The 17,380-nt window shown below is 43.5% G+C and overlaps 1 protein-coding gene and 1 long non-coding RNA gene across 2 annotated transcripts in view; one reads left to right on the top strand and one right to left on the bottom strand.

The window, feature by feature from the left end:
* The window catches only part of LOC116567183, a 71,379-nt gene extending 56,954 nt beyond the window's left edge, over positions 1-14,425 (bottom strand). Inside the window, exons 1-2 of the long non-coding RNA XR_004276144.1 lie at positions 14,325-14,425; positions 9,937-10,036 (exon numbers count right to left, since the gene is read on the bottom strand). This is a non-coding gene — a long non-coding RNA (uncharacterized LOC116567183). The remainder of the gene's footprint in view (positions 1-9,936; positions 10,037-14,324) is intronic.
* The window catches only part of ST6GALNAC5 (ST6 N-acetylgalactosaminide alpha-2,6-sialyltransferase 5), a 167,970-nt gene continuing 163,776 nt past the window's right edge, over positions 13,187-17,380 (top strand). The window contains exons 1-2 of the mRNA XM_032302099.1: positions 13,187-13,473; positions 14,293-14,526. Coding sequence (XP_032157990.1) covers positions 13,459-13,473; positions 14,293-14,526 — 249 coding nt within the window. The 5' untranslated portion in view covers positions 13,187-13,458. The remainder of the gene's footprint in view (positions 13,474-14,292; positions 14,527-17,380) is intronic.

The following is a 17,380-nucleotide window of genomic DNA, read 5'->3' as shown; positions in this document are numbered from 1 at the left end:
TTTTTTTTTTTTAAGATTTTATTTATTTACTTGGGAGAGAGAGAGAATGAGAGAGAGAGCAAGACAGCATGAGAGGGGTATGTTCAGAGGGAGAAGCAGAGTTTCCACTGAATAGGGAGCCTGATGTGGGACTTGATCCTGGGACTCCAGGATCATGACCTGAGCCAAAGGCAGTTGCTTAACCAACTGAGCCACCCAGGCGCCCTTACATCCACTGTCTGGTTGATCTTAACCACTAGGCCTCTCTTTGGAGAAGTAAGGTGAGTCAACCAACAAACTAACCAAGACACTGGTCCCTCAATTACTGCCTTATCATTCTACACTCTCTGCTGTACTACCTGCCTGCTTGGAAGGTGCTGGAAAGAGAAGACCAAGGAGTTAGAATCCATAGGAAAGAAAGAGTAAACATTCTTTACGTCACCACTGAAAGTACTAAACATACCACGGCTGTTTATCTTACAAAGATGAGATGTGAAACCTCATTAATTTTTAAGTAGCAGAAATTTAGTAGCATAGATTTTTTACCAAACAAAAGTAAACTGAAATTACTGCCCCCTTCCTACATAAAACCTGTCCGTTATTCCTCACTACTCTGAAAAAAAAAGTCCAAATTCAATAGCCAGGCCGACTTCACGAACTGGCTCCCGCCTACATCATCCCCTCAACCCCATTGCTCATCCTGCGTCCTCACTCAGACTCCAAACATTCTGAACTAAAAAACATCCTAACCATGTCCCTGGGAATTTGCATAAGCAGAACCTTCTGCCCAGAAAGTTCTTCTCCTCTAGGTTTAGGCCTGTTTTCCTAGCTGCCCCGGCCCCACATAGTTGTATCATCCAAGTTTTTTCTTTATGTTCTGATGCTTTGACATCTGAGGACTTGCTTACCCTGGAAGACTTCCCCTATAAGGATTAGCTAATTCCTAGAGAGTGAACAACTAGCCTGGGAACATGCCTTTTGCAAGTAAAAGGCAATCCAGAGTCCATACCCCCACGGCCTTCTTTATTAGCAACCATCTATCTGCCTGAATCACCCCAGCATCAGGGACCAGATAACAAGGGAGAGCCTTTCTGCCCCAGAGTCCATTGAATTTGCTCAACTAGCCAATCCTAAACTTGTGTGCCCTGCCTTGCTCAACCCTTGCCAAAGAGGGCTATCACCCCCATCCCCACCTATCCCCACCTTCTGAACAACTCTAGTTCTTTCCTTAAGGCCTTCTGTGATATGGCATACCCTCTTCTTTGGGATCTCAGAGTATAACAAAGCATCTTGCAATGGCCATCATTTCCTGATTGGCTGACCTCATTATACCTAAATATTAAAATCCACATTTTAAAACTTGGTCAGTTGGTTGTTCTTCCTCCTTTGCTACTGCAATTTCACAGACATGCTGCTATTACGGTGCTTTCCATCCACCACACTGCAGTCCTTTATTTAAGTGTTTCTACTGGCAGCCTACAAGCTTCCTGAAAAATTTCCATCTCCGTATTATCAGTATCTAGCATGCTGCATGTCACAGTGTAGGTTCTCAATAAATGCTTGATAAGTGAAGCAGTTAATTAATTAATTAGTCCTAGAAGCCACTGCATATCCAGTCACTTAGATTCCAATCTTACCACTTTTCAATTAGCCTTTCCACTTATGGCATATATAAATCCAGGCACCAAATTTTATATATGGAATATTAAGACTCAGCTCACTGGTACATATGACCAGTTAATGCAAGCATGAAACAATGCCAACCACAGTAGCAAATGTCCAAGTTGGAAAAAAAAAGTTTTACAACTATGAAATATTATTATTAGGTACAAAAATGTGTGTGAAAGTAGTTCTGAGCAAAAGTGCAGAATGGAGCTTTATTGCCTCAATTTTATACCATTTGTCCCAACCCCATGAATCTGAGGGTTCATAAATTCTATTTGATGATAACTTACAACAGAAAGAAGTGATCTCCATATATTTAAGCACTGATGTATAACAATGCATAAATTGTAAATGATCTCACGGTATATAATTCCAGCTACCGTGTTTTTAAAAGAGGAAGAGAAATCACATGTCCCCGATGCCTCCTGTGTGCCGGGGCCTGTGCCAGTTGTCAAATACGTTACAAAGGTTAAGCCTCGTAATGATCTTGCAAGTTAGGCCCTGTCGTAGCCCAGTCCCTTCGGAGACATTGTGTGGGAAGGAAATCTCAGCCTTCTATCAGACTTGAAAAGGGAAATAAATTCACATGAAGAATTAGCCCTCGTTGATAGGGGATGGAAGGGAGGTTCTGAAAATAGACTCAAACAACACCGGTCTCTATAGACAAACAGGATAGAAACATTCCAGAACATACGTGGGAATGTGGGAACAGACACCAGTGTCTGGACTGATATGGAGCAACAAAGAAATGGTCATGCCTGTACACAGGGAATGGACGGACAGGGGGCTCCTGCAGGAGCCAAGTGAAATGACTGAGAAGAAAGAAGAGGAGGAAGAATCATGGATAACTGGCTTTCTACTTCAGAACCTTCAGCCCAACAAGCAAGGTGGTTGGGGCCCCTGGGTGACTCAGTCTGTTAAGCATCTGCCTTCACCTCAGATCACCGACCCAGGGTCCTGGGATTGAGCCTCGCATCAGGTTCTCTACTCAGCAGGGAGCCTGCTTCTTCCTCTCCCTCTGCCTGTGGCTCCCTCTGCTTGTGCACTCGCTCATTTTCTCTCTCTCCCTCTCTCTGTCAAATAAAAAAGTAAATAAATAAAATCTTTTTAAACATTTAGGTCGTCATTTAAGCGCAAATTTCAATGCAAAATTATCTGGTTGTGCCAATGACATACCCTCGTTAGGATTTCATAAAAGCAGGCCAAAAGACCTTTTGTCCCAGCTCTCGTCTGTCACCGTAGGACGAGCGGCGGTTTATTATTTGAGAAACAACAGGAGTGGTAGTTACTCCTGAAGTATCCAATGGGGCCATATAAGGCAAGACTAACAGAACATGTGTAGGTATCCGTCAGCTTGTCTTCATTTTTTATTCATGTTTGTTTTTCTCTACCAGCGTTAGGAAAGCCAGTGGCTTCCTAGTTAGGCTTGTTTTCTGAGGAGGTGCCTCCATGGCTGCCTCAGGGAGGGAGAGATCTGGGTTCCCCACCTTCATGTCAACCGGGACAGCTCCGGTTTTAATTCATACAGTTAGCCTCCAGGTAAGAGATTATTTTAACAACAATGATGAACAACAGAGCTCTGGGTTTTTAAAAATTTCATTGTACGTGAGGGTCCAAATACTGACACTGCCCCTGGGGAACTGGATCGTAGGCAAGATGTTGTGTGTATTCCATGTCTCAGTAAAAGGACATAACAAGAGTATGTAACTGAAGGTCGTTAGGGGGATTAAGTAGACAGAAAATGCTGGGTGAGTGTTAGGTTCTGTTATCATTGTCTCATTTAAATCCTCAAAATTGGGACGCCTGGGTGGCTCAGTTGGTTAAGCATCGGCCTTCAGCTCAGGTCATGATCCCGCCGTCCTGGGATGGAGCCCCACATCAGGTTCCCTGCTCAGTGGGGAGATTGCTTCTCCCACCCCTCTGCCTGCTGCTCCCCCTGCTGTGCTCACTCTCTCTCTGTCTCTCTCTTTCTCTGACAAATAAATAAATCAAATCTTAAAAAAATAATAATAAATCCTTGAAATGGCCCCTCTGAGTAAGGCAGTATTACTGTCCCCTTGTGTGGATGAGACAAACGGGGCTTACAGAGTTTCTGTGTCTTGCTCACAGCCCTAGTCCATAAAGGGCAGAGCTGTGATTCAAACATGAATCTAGGTGGTAGCAGAGCCGCTACCCTTAATTTTACACAGGGTGAAGTGTAGGTGAAGTCCCCAGATAATCTGAAAATCACAAATTTAGCTTTCAGCAAAGATAAGGAGATTCAAGTTGACTTTTTTTTTTTATGATATTGACTTTCTAAAAGTTTAACATTCCAAAGCTGCTTACATAAAATCAGCTATTTTGAATGGCATATGCATCGTTTCCAAACAAAGGGGAGAAGACACAGAACGATATAAATTAGCATGGGAAGAGAAGCAGAAAGATGCATCTAGATCAATCATGCCTTTTGCATTAGCAGAAATATTGCAAGGACCCTCAAGAACGCACTTATAAATTCATTTTGAAAACTTCTTAACTGGTTTCCCCTCTTGCAGCTGCTACCCTTTAGGTTGTGTGCTGCATTAAAAGAATAAAAAATCCTGCCTTCCAAGTAGGCCCAGTGTCACCCTTGACCTCCCTGATTAGCCGGGAGCACGGAACTTTGCAGCACACATCCCCCCTGGACTCTTGGATTGCAATCTCAGGACCTGTAGGGATAGCCCTTTATCCTTTATACGTGGAGAAAAAGATGTATTTCCTTTTATGGGGTCACAGTGTTAGCCTCTATTTATCTTTCCCCATTTTACTTTGAGATATTATAAATAATAAAACAAAAATCACCTCCTAACATGAAAAGCTCCCTCTTACTGAAGTTTTCGGTCTTTCTTCATGATTACTGGCCTAAACTGAATACTCCAAACTTCATGGGTCAGCGGGGTTTATGAATCCCCAACAAAGTTTCACCATGTCCACCCTCACTGAGCCGTGGGGTGGCAGTAAGATTCTTCCAGAGCCGAGTGGAAGAGCTGAGTTCTACCAAGTGGCTGAGTGACTTTGGGTAAGTTGCCTTTGCTCTCTCTGTCCCAATTTAACAGAATTCAAACGGTGATGAGAATAATCATTCATCCATCTACCCAATCACTTTTACCAAGCATAAGCTTAGATACTGTTCCTCAGTATCTGGGAAAAAGGAAGGTGAACCGTACAAAATTTCTTAATTCAACTGCTCACCATCTCCATCAGGAGACAGACATCTAAACAGATCAGAAGTAAAGAGAAAAGGAGGGACCCTGAAAAGAGATGTTTCTATGTGAAATCGCCTCTGGGGAGGCAGGAGGAATTGACCATGAATAAGAGTTTCCCAGCCTTAGCTGGAAAACCGCGCATTTGTCTATCTCACAAGGTTATTGGGAGGTTCAAATGGCATAAGGAATTTTATTCCTTTGAAAACTCTGAAGAGCAATTTCTGTGTGAGGCAGATGCTTGTGGCTGGCTTGCCCATATCCCCTGCCTTTGCCACTTAGGTGCAAACTGGGGACTTAAAGCTCCAGCACCTGCACGTCTCTGCCTGAGGGGTGCTACCTACCTCCAGAGCCTGCATCCCTTGCCACCTGTGCGGAAGGCAGCCTGGACCAACGCATCCATACACCCCACTCTGTGACCAGTGAGGCCCTTAACCAAACGAACAGCACCACTGCCTTGGCCTTCAGGTGGAAAAACCAAGGCCCGAGTTCTTTACTAACTGCCAGAATTTCCCCAGCAGGCCTGAGCCCCAGTGGTCTACAGTATTGACTTGTTTGATGATGGGCCATGTATTGGCTGCCTTCTCTTCCTGTGCCACTTCCCTACTTCCCCCTCCCCTCCCCACCTCATGGGGTTTTCTTCACCTGCCAAAGAAACACTTACACATGGGTCCTGATCCCTGGGTACGCTTCTGAGAGAACCCAAACTAAGACAAGATGTAAGCCATCTTGTATTATTATACTAGTACATTTTGAAATGTGGCCAGAATCCTACACATTATTTTGCATGGAAAAAGCACGGCTTTGTATTTATAAATCCTCTTCTGCATAGTTAGGATTTGATCCACTTTAGCCATTATAACATAATACCTGCCTAAGAATTTCTTGAATCCATCTGACCCACCCTGCTCTGGCTGAAGCTTTTATCTCTCACCCGGATTTCCACATTATCCTGGCTGCCCTCTCTGGCTCTAGTCTTTCTCCCCAACAAATCCACCCTTCTCACCATCTGCAGAGACAGGTACTGGAAAGTAATTCTGACCAGACCCCTCTCAGCCCAAATAGCACTATTGGGTAAATTTTCAAAGGCTTCTGTTACTTACCACACTCTTGTTCTATCTAATGGAAAACTGTTGTAATACTCCGGTGTCTGTAGAGCAAGATGCTCGATGGTCATTTTCAAGGAAATTGACAAAATAATACACAAATCTGCAGTGTCCACAATGTGTGATGCCTTTGTGCATCCTTTTGCACTGCATAACCTCTACAACTGTACAGAACCACCGTGGTTCTGAAAACTCCCTGCTTCCATAAACACCTTGTGGGTTCCTAGTATACAGTATCCCCAGTTTGCAACAAAGTGGCAGATGACCCGTCATTTTCTGGCCATGTGACCTTGGGCAAGTGATCTCACATCTCTATATCTCAGTTTCTTTGCTGGTAAAATGGAGATGACATCATTACAGATTAGATAAGCCAATGCCTATAATTAATAATGCTTGATGGCAGGTACACAATACATCTTAATTATTATTTTTATTATAATGTCAATAAACATTCGAGAATGGAGGTCCCTCTGTTTATACCAAACAGGCAGTCCTCTATGAAAAACACATTTTTTGCTTCATCCATCATCCATCAGAAAGGTGATGAACACTATGTATGTTAGTATATTTTTGTCTACACAACCACTCTCTGCGCTAGAAAGGTTCTACTTTTGGCCTACTACAAATGATGAGACTGAGAAGAATGACTACGGCTTGCTTTTGGTCACAGGTAAGTTAAGAGTCAGAGGCTGAACCAAATCTGGCCTGTGAGGTTCCAAGCTTGTGCTTTTAACTGAGCTAAAGGTGGAGCCTCACAGTCCCACTGCAGGCTCAGATAGTGGGGGATGTTGGCGGACAGGGCACAGGCAGAGATGTGAAAAGGAAACCCAATATAGAGCAGCTTGTTCAAAGGCTCAGCTCACTGACCATAAATATTGTAAATTCAAGGAACACGTTTTTTTTGGTTAGTTTGAAGTGTTCTTGTGTAGAAAGTTGGGAGATGAGATTAAAAGGGAATAGTGGACACAGAGTAAGGAAGGATCCTGGGTCCTACGCAAGGATTTCTTTATCTCCAAAACTCTCCGAAAGCAAAGGGACAGATCACACCAGGTGCTGACAAATGGATGTTGATGTCGAACAAACAGAGCTCTCATTCACTGCTGGTGAGAATACAAAGTGGCACAACCACTGTGGAAACAGTTCGACAATTTCTCCTCATGTTAATCATTCTCCTATCACATGACCCAACCATCATGTATCCAGGTATTCACACAAGAAAAATGAAACTGTGTATCTATAAGAAGACAAGAACGTTCTTAGTATATTCCTTCCCAATAGCCCCAAATTGGAAACAAACCAAATGTTCATTAATAGAAGAATAGATAAAAACAACTGTGCTGTTTTCACACCATAAGATCGTTATCAGTAATAAGACGGGTTGGACTAAGAAGGCACTCAACAACATGGATAACCCTAAAAATATTATGCTAAGTGCCAGAGGTCACACTAAAAGGCATATGTTGGGGGTGCCTGGGTGGCTCATTGGGTTAAAGCCTCTGCCTTCGGCTCAGGTCATGATCCCAGGGTCCTGGGATGGAGCCCCACATCTGGCTCTCTGCTCAGCAGGGATCCTGCTTCCTCCTCTCTCTCTCTTCCTACTTGTGATCTCTGTCAAGTAAATAAATAAAATCTTTAAAAAATTAAATAAATAAATAAATAAATAAAAGGTATATGCAGTTTGTTTTCCTTTATATTAAGTTTTAGAATAGGCGAAGTTCACCCATAGTGATAAAAATCAGAACAAGGCTTGCCCGTTTGCTAATGGGGTGGGGTTAGTATAACTGAAAGGAGGCACGAGGGTATTCTCTGAAATGATGGAAATGATCTATATCTAATGGTGATGGTGGTTAACAGGTGCAAAATTCTGTCAAAACTCATCAAACTATACACTCAGATTTAGTGTATTATAATGTATGTAAAATAGATCTTGGGAAAAATAAAAGTACCCCCAAAAATAGATCACAAAACAAAGAACTGCCTTTGGTTAAGTTACCTACAGATTGGGTGTAAACTCTATTCTTACAAATCATACAAATTTAGGGTTCAGTAGAGGAACTTGGTTATGGAAGTCTTACAAAGCTTCTCTTCCTTCATTCTTTAACAAATATTTGTTTTAACAAATGTTTGTTTAGCACAATGCTACCACTCAGGATCTGGGTGATTTGGCACAAACGACTCTCAGTGTCTCGGTTCACTCATCTGTGAAATGGGGATGGTAATAGTACCTACCTCATGGGGTTGTTGTGGGGACTGAAGGTGTGCATATATGCAAAATTCTTAGACTTAGTACTTGCACATGGTAAGGGTTAAATAAATGCTAGTGATTCATATTATTACCCTCAGTTATGTGCCAGGCTCATAGTATATACACAGTAATAGGACCTAGTTCCAGTTCTATAAAATTTATGATGTCAAAGAAAGGAGAAACAATAAACATGTAAATGAATATGCTTGATATGATCACAAAATTTGAAAACTGCTCTGAGTACATAGATGACTGTCTTGGAATGGAATATCCATTCAAACTGAAAATAATCAGCCACCTAAATCAAATCAAGTTCAGATAGTCATTTATTGTTCTTCAGTATTATTATTGTAATGATGCCTCTATTCCTGGCATCTGAAATTTGGAGCTCCCAGGGCTCAGGCCTCTGACCTTTATTCTTCTGTGTCCTAGCTTAGTCCTAGGTGACCTCACTCTTTCATGAGCTGTGATGCTGAGTTCATGCCTCTGAACACAGCATCATGGCTGAACTCCCATGCATATAAGGACATCTAAATCCAAATTCTCCATCCTCAGCCACCCCAAACTGCCCTTTCCTCAGTGCTTCCTATCTTGGAAAGAGCAGCTCCATTCTCCCGCTGCCTTGTCCTGGCCTGCTTCCTTTCCTTTTCTCATATTTCATACCCACTAGTCGGCAAATCCTAAAATCAGTCATTCCTAAGAGCACGATGACGGCTTTCCATCTAGAATACAAGAGCTTCCTAAGGGATCATAGGGCGTCTAGTCTTGCTCCCCCAGAACTAGTCTCGGCACACCAGCCAGGTGACCTTTCCAAAACATTAAGGATCCACGGCCTTCCTCTGCTTTAAACCCTCCAGCAGGTTTCCTTCACCCTGTCCTTTTCACAGCCTATGAAGCCCAAGACAATCTGCCCTGAACTACCTCTCTGTCCTCTCCTACTACTCTCTCTCTCTCTCTCTTGCTCCCTTCTCCAGCCACACCAACCTCCTTGCTGTCTCTTCAATATACCAGTCAAGCTCCTACCTCATGGCCTTTGTACATGCTGTTCCCTCTGCCTGGCCTAGTCTTCCTCCAGATAGTCTCATGGGTCCTTCCCTGACTTTACTCAAATCTCTGCTCAAATACGAGCATCCTAACTAAAACAGCATATACACTCCCACCCCAGTCTCTAACTGCTTTTCTCTGATTTTCCCCCCTAGTGCCTGACATTCTATTTTATTGGTTTATTGCCCTAGCTTGAATATAAGCCTGATGGGGCAGAGACAGTCCTTGTATCTTTTGGTCAAAACCCCAGGGACTAGAATGGTGCCTGACACATAGTAGATTCTCAATTGATTAGTGATAGATGAATGAATAACTATTATCTTAATTGATGTAGAGTTTCCCAGTTTACAAAGTAGCTACATATACAGTGTCTTAACAAGCCTTCTAACAGTTTGTGGGATAGGCTCTGTTATCTCCATTTTACAGATAAGGTCTAAGTCTGCTTACTCTTTTTGAAGTCCCTTGTTCAAGGTCATGCAGCTCTTGGTTACATAGGTCAAACCCTGGTCTTTTGCCTTCAAACCCAGTTTAATAATCATAATCATAAAGTATTATTAACAATATTTAACAGTCTATGAGTACTCCTCTTGATGTTTGTAGTATTTCATTTAACAGTGCTTTGAGGTAGGTACTCTTCTGATTGCCATTTTACAGAGGAAGAAATTAAGTAACTTACCCAAGATCACAGAGCTGCTAAATGGCACAGTCAGAATCTGGGTCCTGGGTACTTGACTCTGAGGACTTGTTCTCCAATCAACTAGCCCACTAGGCATAGCCTGTGAAGTGAACAGAACTAAGTAAACTGTGGAACTCAAATGGACAAATACCAAATTTGTTCTAGGACTTTCTGCCATCCTTAAGCTCTTTGTTTTTGCAGAATTTAGCAGAACGTTTCTCTACGATCATGAAGTGGAGAGTTGTATCTCAAATTCAATTTACATTATTTTGCTTTCTGCTATTCATCCATCTTTGAAATGTTTGAAATAGTTGTTTCTGAACTGAGAGGTCACTTAGGATTCACGGGCAGGGCTTGTGGCGCTTCTGGTAGTTTGTCCTTCTGCCTCCTCGGGTAGCTTCGTGGAGCTTTCGTGGCCAAGTGCACAGGCTGCCGTTCCCTCTGAGCTTCAGATTCTACTCCTCCTCCTCACCCCATGACATGTCTTGTTTCATAAATTCTCGCCTTCAGTGTATTACATAACCTACATTGTGGAACATTCCATTTCTATTCCTTTCCTTTCTTTTCTTTTTTCAGAAAGTAGGAATCTATTTGATTGGATGTGATGGCACCGGAGGCAGATTTGTGGCAAAATTTTAAGTGGTGAGAAATCTCTCTCAGCTACCTGGATTTTGAGAAGCAAATTGTGATTCCCTAACTCACTTTGTATTGAACTGGACAAGTTAGATGAACTAAAATAGCTTTATTGGCTTGTCTTCTTGTCTCCAGGTCAAGCAAGTGTCTGCACGGGCTGACTATTTTCTTCTCTTTTTGGATATTCAAATTATTAACTTGAAAAGTATGCATGAAGTTACACAAACACAGCTGGGTAACTTTAAAATATCAACCCCCCTGGATCTTAAATAAGTAAGCACTCAGATGTTGAAAAGCAAATCAAGTATTTTAATTGTTTCTTAGTTCTTTATAACATAAAGGTTCTTAGCATTTATCTGGGAATAGACTGGGTTCCTTCGGGGCAGCACAGAATCTGTTCATCCAGGTATCCCCACCATCTGGCACAGGTAGGTCTGTTCACCCAGGTATCCCAACATCTGGCACATAGTAGGTGATCACAAGAGTAGGGGATCAACATGGTAGGCACTTGATAAATATATGTTGTAGCTCTAGTACCGTCTTTTATTGCCTACTTGCAGACTTGTGTCACATACTTTCCATGCACAAGTGTGTGTGTGCACACGCACACGTGCACACTAGGTTGTGAGCTCCCAGAAGAGAGGATTTGTGTCTTCTTCATCTCTGCATTCCCTAAAGAACCACCAGATAGCAGGTGATAATTAAATGATCACTAAATTGAACAGCACAAGGATTTTAACTTCTCTTACTTGATTCATATGCCCTTCGCCCACCCCACCTTGTCCATTTGGCTCTGAGACCAGACTGCCTAAAACCATCACATCAATCTAATCAAGTATTTGAAAGCCAGAGACCTTGAAATTATTTAAATCAAGTTCAGAATTACATTTTTAAATTTATTCCAGCCATCTCATAAGTAGATTTAGCAACTAGCTAACTGCTATCCCAAGAGGAAGAAAAAAAAAAAAAAAACCCAATAGCATAAGCGTAATGAATGTGGTCAGACATACCATGTAACAGATGTCCAACGTACTGCCATGAGCTTAAATCATAAATATGATGGCTCTGTTTGACATAGCAAAATATATTAGAAGTGTTTCATCGGTCACTGGGCAACTTGGTAGATGGGAGGGGAACGATCCTGAAAAACGTAGGCGCTCTGACTAGGAGCATCTCACAAGGAGCCCTGGAGAAACACAGATAATCTGTTTGCAATGATTCATCAAGTTGGTTCTTTGTTTCCCTAATTTGAGTGTCAAGTGCAACCATACAATAAAGAATTGCCAAGACCCGATAAGATTCTCTTCTGGCTGCTGCTTTTCCTGCCCTAACAACTGGTACTATTCATGCCTAGAGCACAAGTTGAATAAATAGCTTCAAGGCTGGCAATATTGGATCGTGTTTTGAATTTTTTGTTTTCCCTTAAAAGGCAAAATCTTATGTGTGTCTTGCCTTCCCCCAAACACATTGCATGGATAGTCACTGTGGTACCAATAATTTTAACTTTCTTAATACTAAGTATGGAAGGATGCCTCATAAGTTAAAAATAGTTCCTGTTGTATCATCAGTGGAGCAATGGATTACTGAAGATTAAAAAATGATTGTAATGCCTTTTTTGGCCTTGAGAAAGCTCTTATTGTGCCTATGGTTCAGTTGGCCTGCTGATCATTTCCATCTTAATGTAATCTTTAACATTACGCTGCTACAGGTGAGGTGTTAAGTAAAACAGTAAGACAACTATTCTCGCTGAGCAATTTCACAAGAAATATGTTTTTTTGACTAAATTAGACATTTAACAAATTCCATTTGTAATTCAGCCCGGGGAGGGGGAGGGGAGAATGTCCTTAAAACAAGCTATTGATGTGAACTTCACAACATAAGACAATAATTTTTAAAAATTTTAATCTATATTCTAAGTGTGAAATTATGTACTGTCAGTGCAGTAGACCAATACAAGGAGAACAACAAAGTCCTTAGGAGTCTTAAAAAATAAACAGTAAGCAGTTTTATCTCAAGCAGCCAGAAATCTTTCCTCACAATTAGGAAGAATCTACAGGTCCAGTTAATCATGTGGCTATGATGTGCTGAATGTTTCTAACACTTAAAATCATTTAAATGACGATTAGAAACCTCAAAGTTCTGTGAGAAATATAAACTGTAATATTTAAAATAAGGAAATGAATTAAATAATTTAGATGAAAATTTAGATATAAAGGTTGCATGACAGTAGCCGGCTTTAAAAAGTAAAATACAGGGGGATGTTAGAAAGCCTACAATCGGACAGCCGAAATAATAAATAATTTTTTGGAAAAATTATTTCCTGTCAGATTTCCCCATGCTAGGAGCATAAATGCAAAAACTATAAATAGAGCAAGTGACATTTGGACAGCTGACTTGTTTTTATCAAAATTACAAAAAGAATTTAGTTTGAAAATTTTCAAATAGCTATCATGTTCTGAATCCAAGTGGGTTCTCCTTCCTTTTTACTTGATGACTTCATAAAAGATAAATAAGCCCTCGGACCAATAGGTGGGTACACTAGCACGGTTAACTCTCTCGCCCCAGAAATTCCACTAGGCTGAAAAGATTATTACTTGGGGGCGGGAAGGGGCGATGCAGAGGTCTTTAGGACCCAGCAGGCGGCGGCAGGCGGCAGTTGTGTAGATCACTGAGAGACTACGAGGGTCCGGTTCAGTTTTAATTCTGTCTCTAATCTCCGCAACAGCCGCGCTTCCTGGGTCCCGCGGCTCTCCTACCCACTCAGGCGCCGCCGCCGGCCGGCGAAAATCAGAACCGCCCGCCCCCTCATCACCCACCATGGAAACCCTCCAAGAAAAAGTGGCTCCGGACGCGTGTGCCTGAGGATTCCTCACAAAAGAGGTGCCCAAAATGAAGACCCTGATGGTGAGTCATTTGTGGCAACTCCTCTGAGCAGAGGCGGGGACCCCCGGACGCGGCGTCCTCAGGGCGCACGGGAGAGCTCCAGGGGCGCCTAACCCTGCGCCGCCAGGTCGCTAGTTACAAAAGGACAACTTTCCACCTGCTCCGTGTCCCCTTCCTGTTCTCCGGTTCTGCCTGGCTCGGAATCCCAGAGCCGAGGTGGGAACTCGGGTTGCCTCGGCTTCTGGATCTCAGGCGAGAGGTCTGGGGACCCACGGAGAACTGGAGAAGCGGTGGAGAGGTGGGCGCGTGGCTCGGGGCCAGGGGGATGCCCAAAAGCAACAGCCTGGCAAAAACTAAGAGGGGCGGGGAAGGGGGGGACCTTTGCAGACTTTGTTGGTTTTCTTGTCGGATTTCAAACTTGCAAGAATCGCGGAGGTATAGCCGCGCGGGTCCAGAGAGGACCGGGTGCGAGGGCTAGAGGTTCCAGCCGCCGAGCTGGGGGAGGGAGGTCCCTCCGAGAAGTCCGAGCCCACCTCTGCCCCGGCAGCCGGCGCGCTTTCCCTCCCCTAGCCGGGCGCCGCGCACCACCTGCCCTCTGCCGAGAGATCTGGGAGGTGGCGTCGGCCGAGAGCAGCAACGCTCGGGAGCATCCCCTGCCGTACGCGCGGGGACGGTGCCTCCCCTGCCCCGGCCGCGCGCGGGGGACTGGGACCCGGGCCACCTCCCTCCAGCCTCGGACCTCCCCCGCGCGTCTGACCGTCTCGCGCGTGTCCCCGCCGGCGCGCTCCTCCGGGGCTGGCTCTCAGCGGCTCTCCTGTGCTCTCTCCTGCCCGCCCGCAGCGCCATGGTCTGGCTGTGTGTTTAGCGCTCACCACCATGTGCACCAGCTTGTTGCTCGTGTACAGCAGCCTCGGCGGCCAGAAGGAGCGGCCCCCGCAGCAGCAGCAGCCGCCGCAGCAGGCGGCGGCGACCGGCAGCGCGCAGCCGTCGGCGGAGAGCAGCCCCCCCTCGAGGCCCCGGGCCCCCGCGGGACCGCAGCCGCTGGACGGATACCTCGGCGTGAGGGACCACAAGGTGACAGCTCGCTCGCAGGCGCGCACGCCACCCAGCCTGGGGATCCCGCACACCTGAGCCTGCCCCCTTTCCCGGGGCTGGGAGGCGCCGTGAGTAGGTGCCATTTGGAGGATGCAAGGGGGAGCGGACCCGCTGGGGTGGGGTGGGATAGTTCCTTCTCGGTGTGAATTCCTGTTTGGAGTCGGAGGTAAAGTTTTTCTGGGAAGAGGGGTGAGACGAGTGGACCCAAAGCCCAATTTCCTTACAGGAACTGGCCTGGAAGTAGAACCTTCTGGTCCCCAGAACTGCAACCGCGGGTGGGTGCCGGGTGCCTGAAGCGTCGGGTTTGGCCGCCCAGTCGCGCGGGGGTGGGAGGAGAGCCGGGATCGCGCGCGTAACGCCGGAGCGTGGCCCGCGGGGAACTGGAGGGTGAGTGGCAGCCAGTCCGCGGCGGCTGCTCCGAGATTCCTCTCTGATCTCGGCGCTCCGGCTTGCTCTGGGCAGAATTACCACCGCCTTGGGGAGCGGTCCCAGGCAGGCGCGGAAGGCTGGAGGCACAAACTCAGCTTCCATTGGCTTGAAAACTCATCGTTGAGGACCTGTTTTTCTCTGCCTTCCGGGAAGCCGCAGCATGGCTTGGCTAATAATTAATAAGATGATTTTTTTTTTTTTAAATTGAGCCTCCTTCCCCCCCAAGTGATAAATCTCTGGTTTTAGTGCGCGAAGCCTCTGGGAGAATTCTAATCAAGTTCCCTGATTCTGAAAAGATATTTTAATATAGTTTAAATATATATTCCCCATTATTTGAAACTGCTAATATGTTTTTATTAAAACACAATTCCACTCTGTATCAGCTCTAAAAAGGCTGGAGGATTTCTTGAAACCACCCAGCTATTCCGCTTTTTATATTACTCGATTTTATATTCGTGAACTAAAGTATTATTTAGCAGGTGGTCCTTTTCCGTGAAAAGACTGGTCTTAACCGTTATGAAAAAGTCAAACTTTTTTTAAGTGACAGTCAAAATATTTCCACTCATTTGTGCAATGCATATTGCAAAGAGGATTTTGGGGGGTAAACATTCTATGCAGCTGCTAGGGATCTTTGAATGCTTGTGGGAAAAAAACCAACATATCATGAAATGTGGATGGATAGATAGATAGACCAATAGGTATAATGTATAAGAAATGCTAGGTATAAAACAGTACTGTTGGGGTACAGAAATGAGAACCATTACTGTCCAGGAAGGTTTAAGGAAATTCTCTCTGAAAAGGTAGACTTTGCCCTGGGGAGAATTTGGGGAAGCAGAAAAGAGGAAGGGATTTCTTTAGGAGGTGATTTGGGGACTGGGGAGAGGGCTAGTAATAAAATCTTGAAATCAAAAGTAGAGAGGGTCTTCAGTTTTTCAATAACAGCTTCACTTTTCTCTTTAAGATGTTGATTGATTACACTCTTTGTATGTCTAAGCAACCTATAAGGGCTGGAGTTCTAGAAAACTTTAGACATTGGCTTCTGACTGGATGGATGTGATGTTTATGTGTAACTGGTATAGGATGAATATATTGAACTTGGTGTATTTTCATGGTGTTGTTTAGTGGAAATGGCTGTATAGCACTTGTGAAGCTTTGATTAATGGGGTGTCAAAAGGTAAATTTGCTGAAAGCTTTGATCTGCCTTTGGGATGGTATTCCTAATACTTTTCTTCCTGTGTTCTGCTGGATGGACAGCAGCTAAGAATATTGATAGCATAAGGCAAAATATGATACCCTCATGTTTGTTTTCAAAAATGGTGTTTATTCATGTAAATATATTGGATTCCATTTTCAGTAGATTGGAGTATTATTCATTAAAATGAAAAACAGCCCTTTTTTGAAAGGAATGTTGAAACTCTTTATGAGAAATTGGGCTAATCTAGAGTAAAGGGTTTTATAAACTGTGATGTGTTATATGGATGATAAATGTGCGAAAGTTCTTAAAAATTCTTAAAAGAGAATTATAAACGTGACCAGTAAGGTCTTTGCATCCAATGAATACCAGTGGAATTCTTCCATAGAAAACCAATAGGGTCCTCAAATTCCATGCTCCAAGGATTCAAGATTTTACCCCACCCCAAGCAAAAGAACAAATGCAAATCTTTTTTTTTTTTTTTTTTTTTTTTTTTTTTAACAAATACAAATCTTAAAATCTATGCCTTCTCTCTAGGCATTATTCCAGTTGTCCCAGTGAACCACATGAAAACTTCTCAAAATGTCGTCACTTGACTGCTGGCTGGAAATTGGATGAAGTTTTATTTTTGAGGGTTATAGGAAGGTTCATGTAGTGTTAAGTTGTTATTTACTTCAGTTTATTTAAGATCTTCCAATAGACTTGCTTAAGCAGAGGTAGAAATTTGTTAGAGTATTGCTAGGATTTTTTTTTTTTTTTCCCAGATTAACACAGGAGAAGTTAAGAAATCAGGATTTTCTGTTCTTATTATGTTGCCAGATGATACCCTGATTGCTTTTTTTTTTTTTTCACTCTCATATCAGGCCTTAGAAAAATTATAGGATGTGCTGAATGTGATGACCACCAAGCCATATGCTGTTGCATACTGAATCAGAATTCCAACAGACTTTATTTGCCATTGATTTACAGAATCTGGAGAGAGTTACAGATACCATTGAGGAAAATATTCACATCTCATGGCTGGTGGTCCCAAAGTCTGATAAATATGTAGTGTTTATGTTCAGTTACATGGTGGTATTAACATTATAGCTCTAAGATTAAATTCAACAGGTGGTCCTAATCCCCAACACCTGAATTTCTCAAATTACAGCCTGTCTGCAATGATAGTCTTGTCTCATACGGCTGCAGACTAAATTACTGTTGAGATTAAAT

This window comes from Mustela erminea, chromosome 10 (genome assembly GCF_009829155.1).
Source record: "Mustela erminea isolate mMusErm1 chromosome 10, mMusErm1.Pri, whole genome shotgun sequence".
Taxonomy (NCBI): Eukaryota; Metazoa; Chordata; class Mammalia; order Carnivora; family Mustelidae; genus Mustela; species Mustela erminea.
The sequence above is the reverse complement of the archived record's forward strand: the minus strand, read 5'-3'. Positions and strand labels throughout refer to the sequence as shown.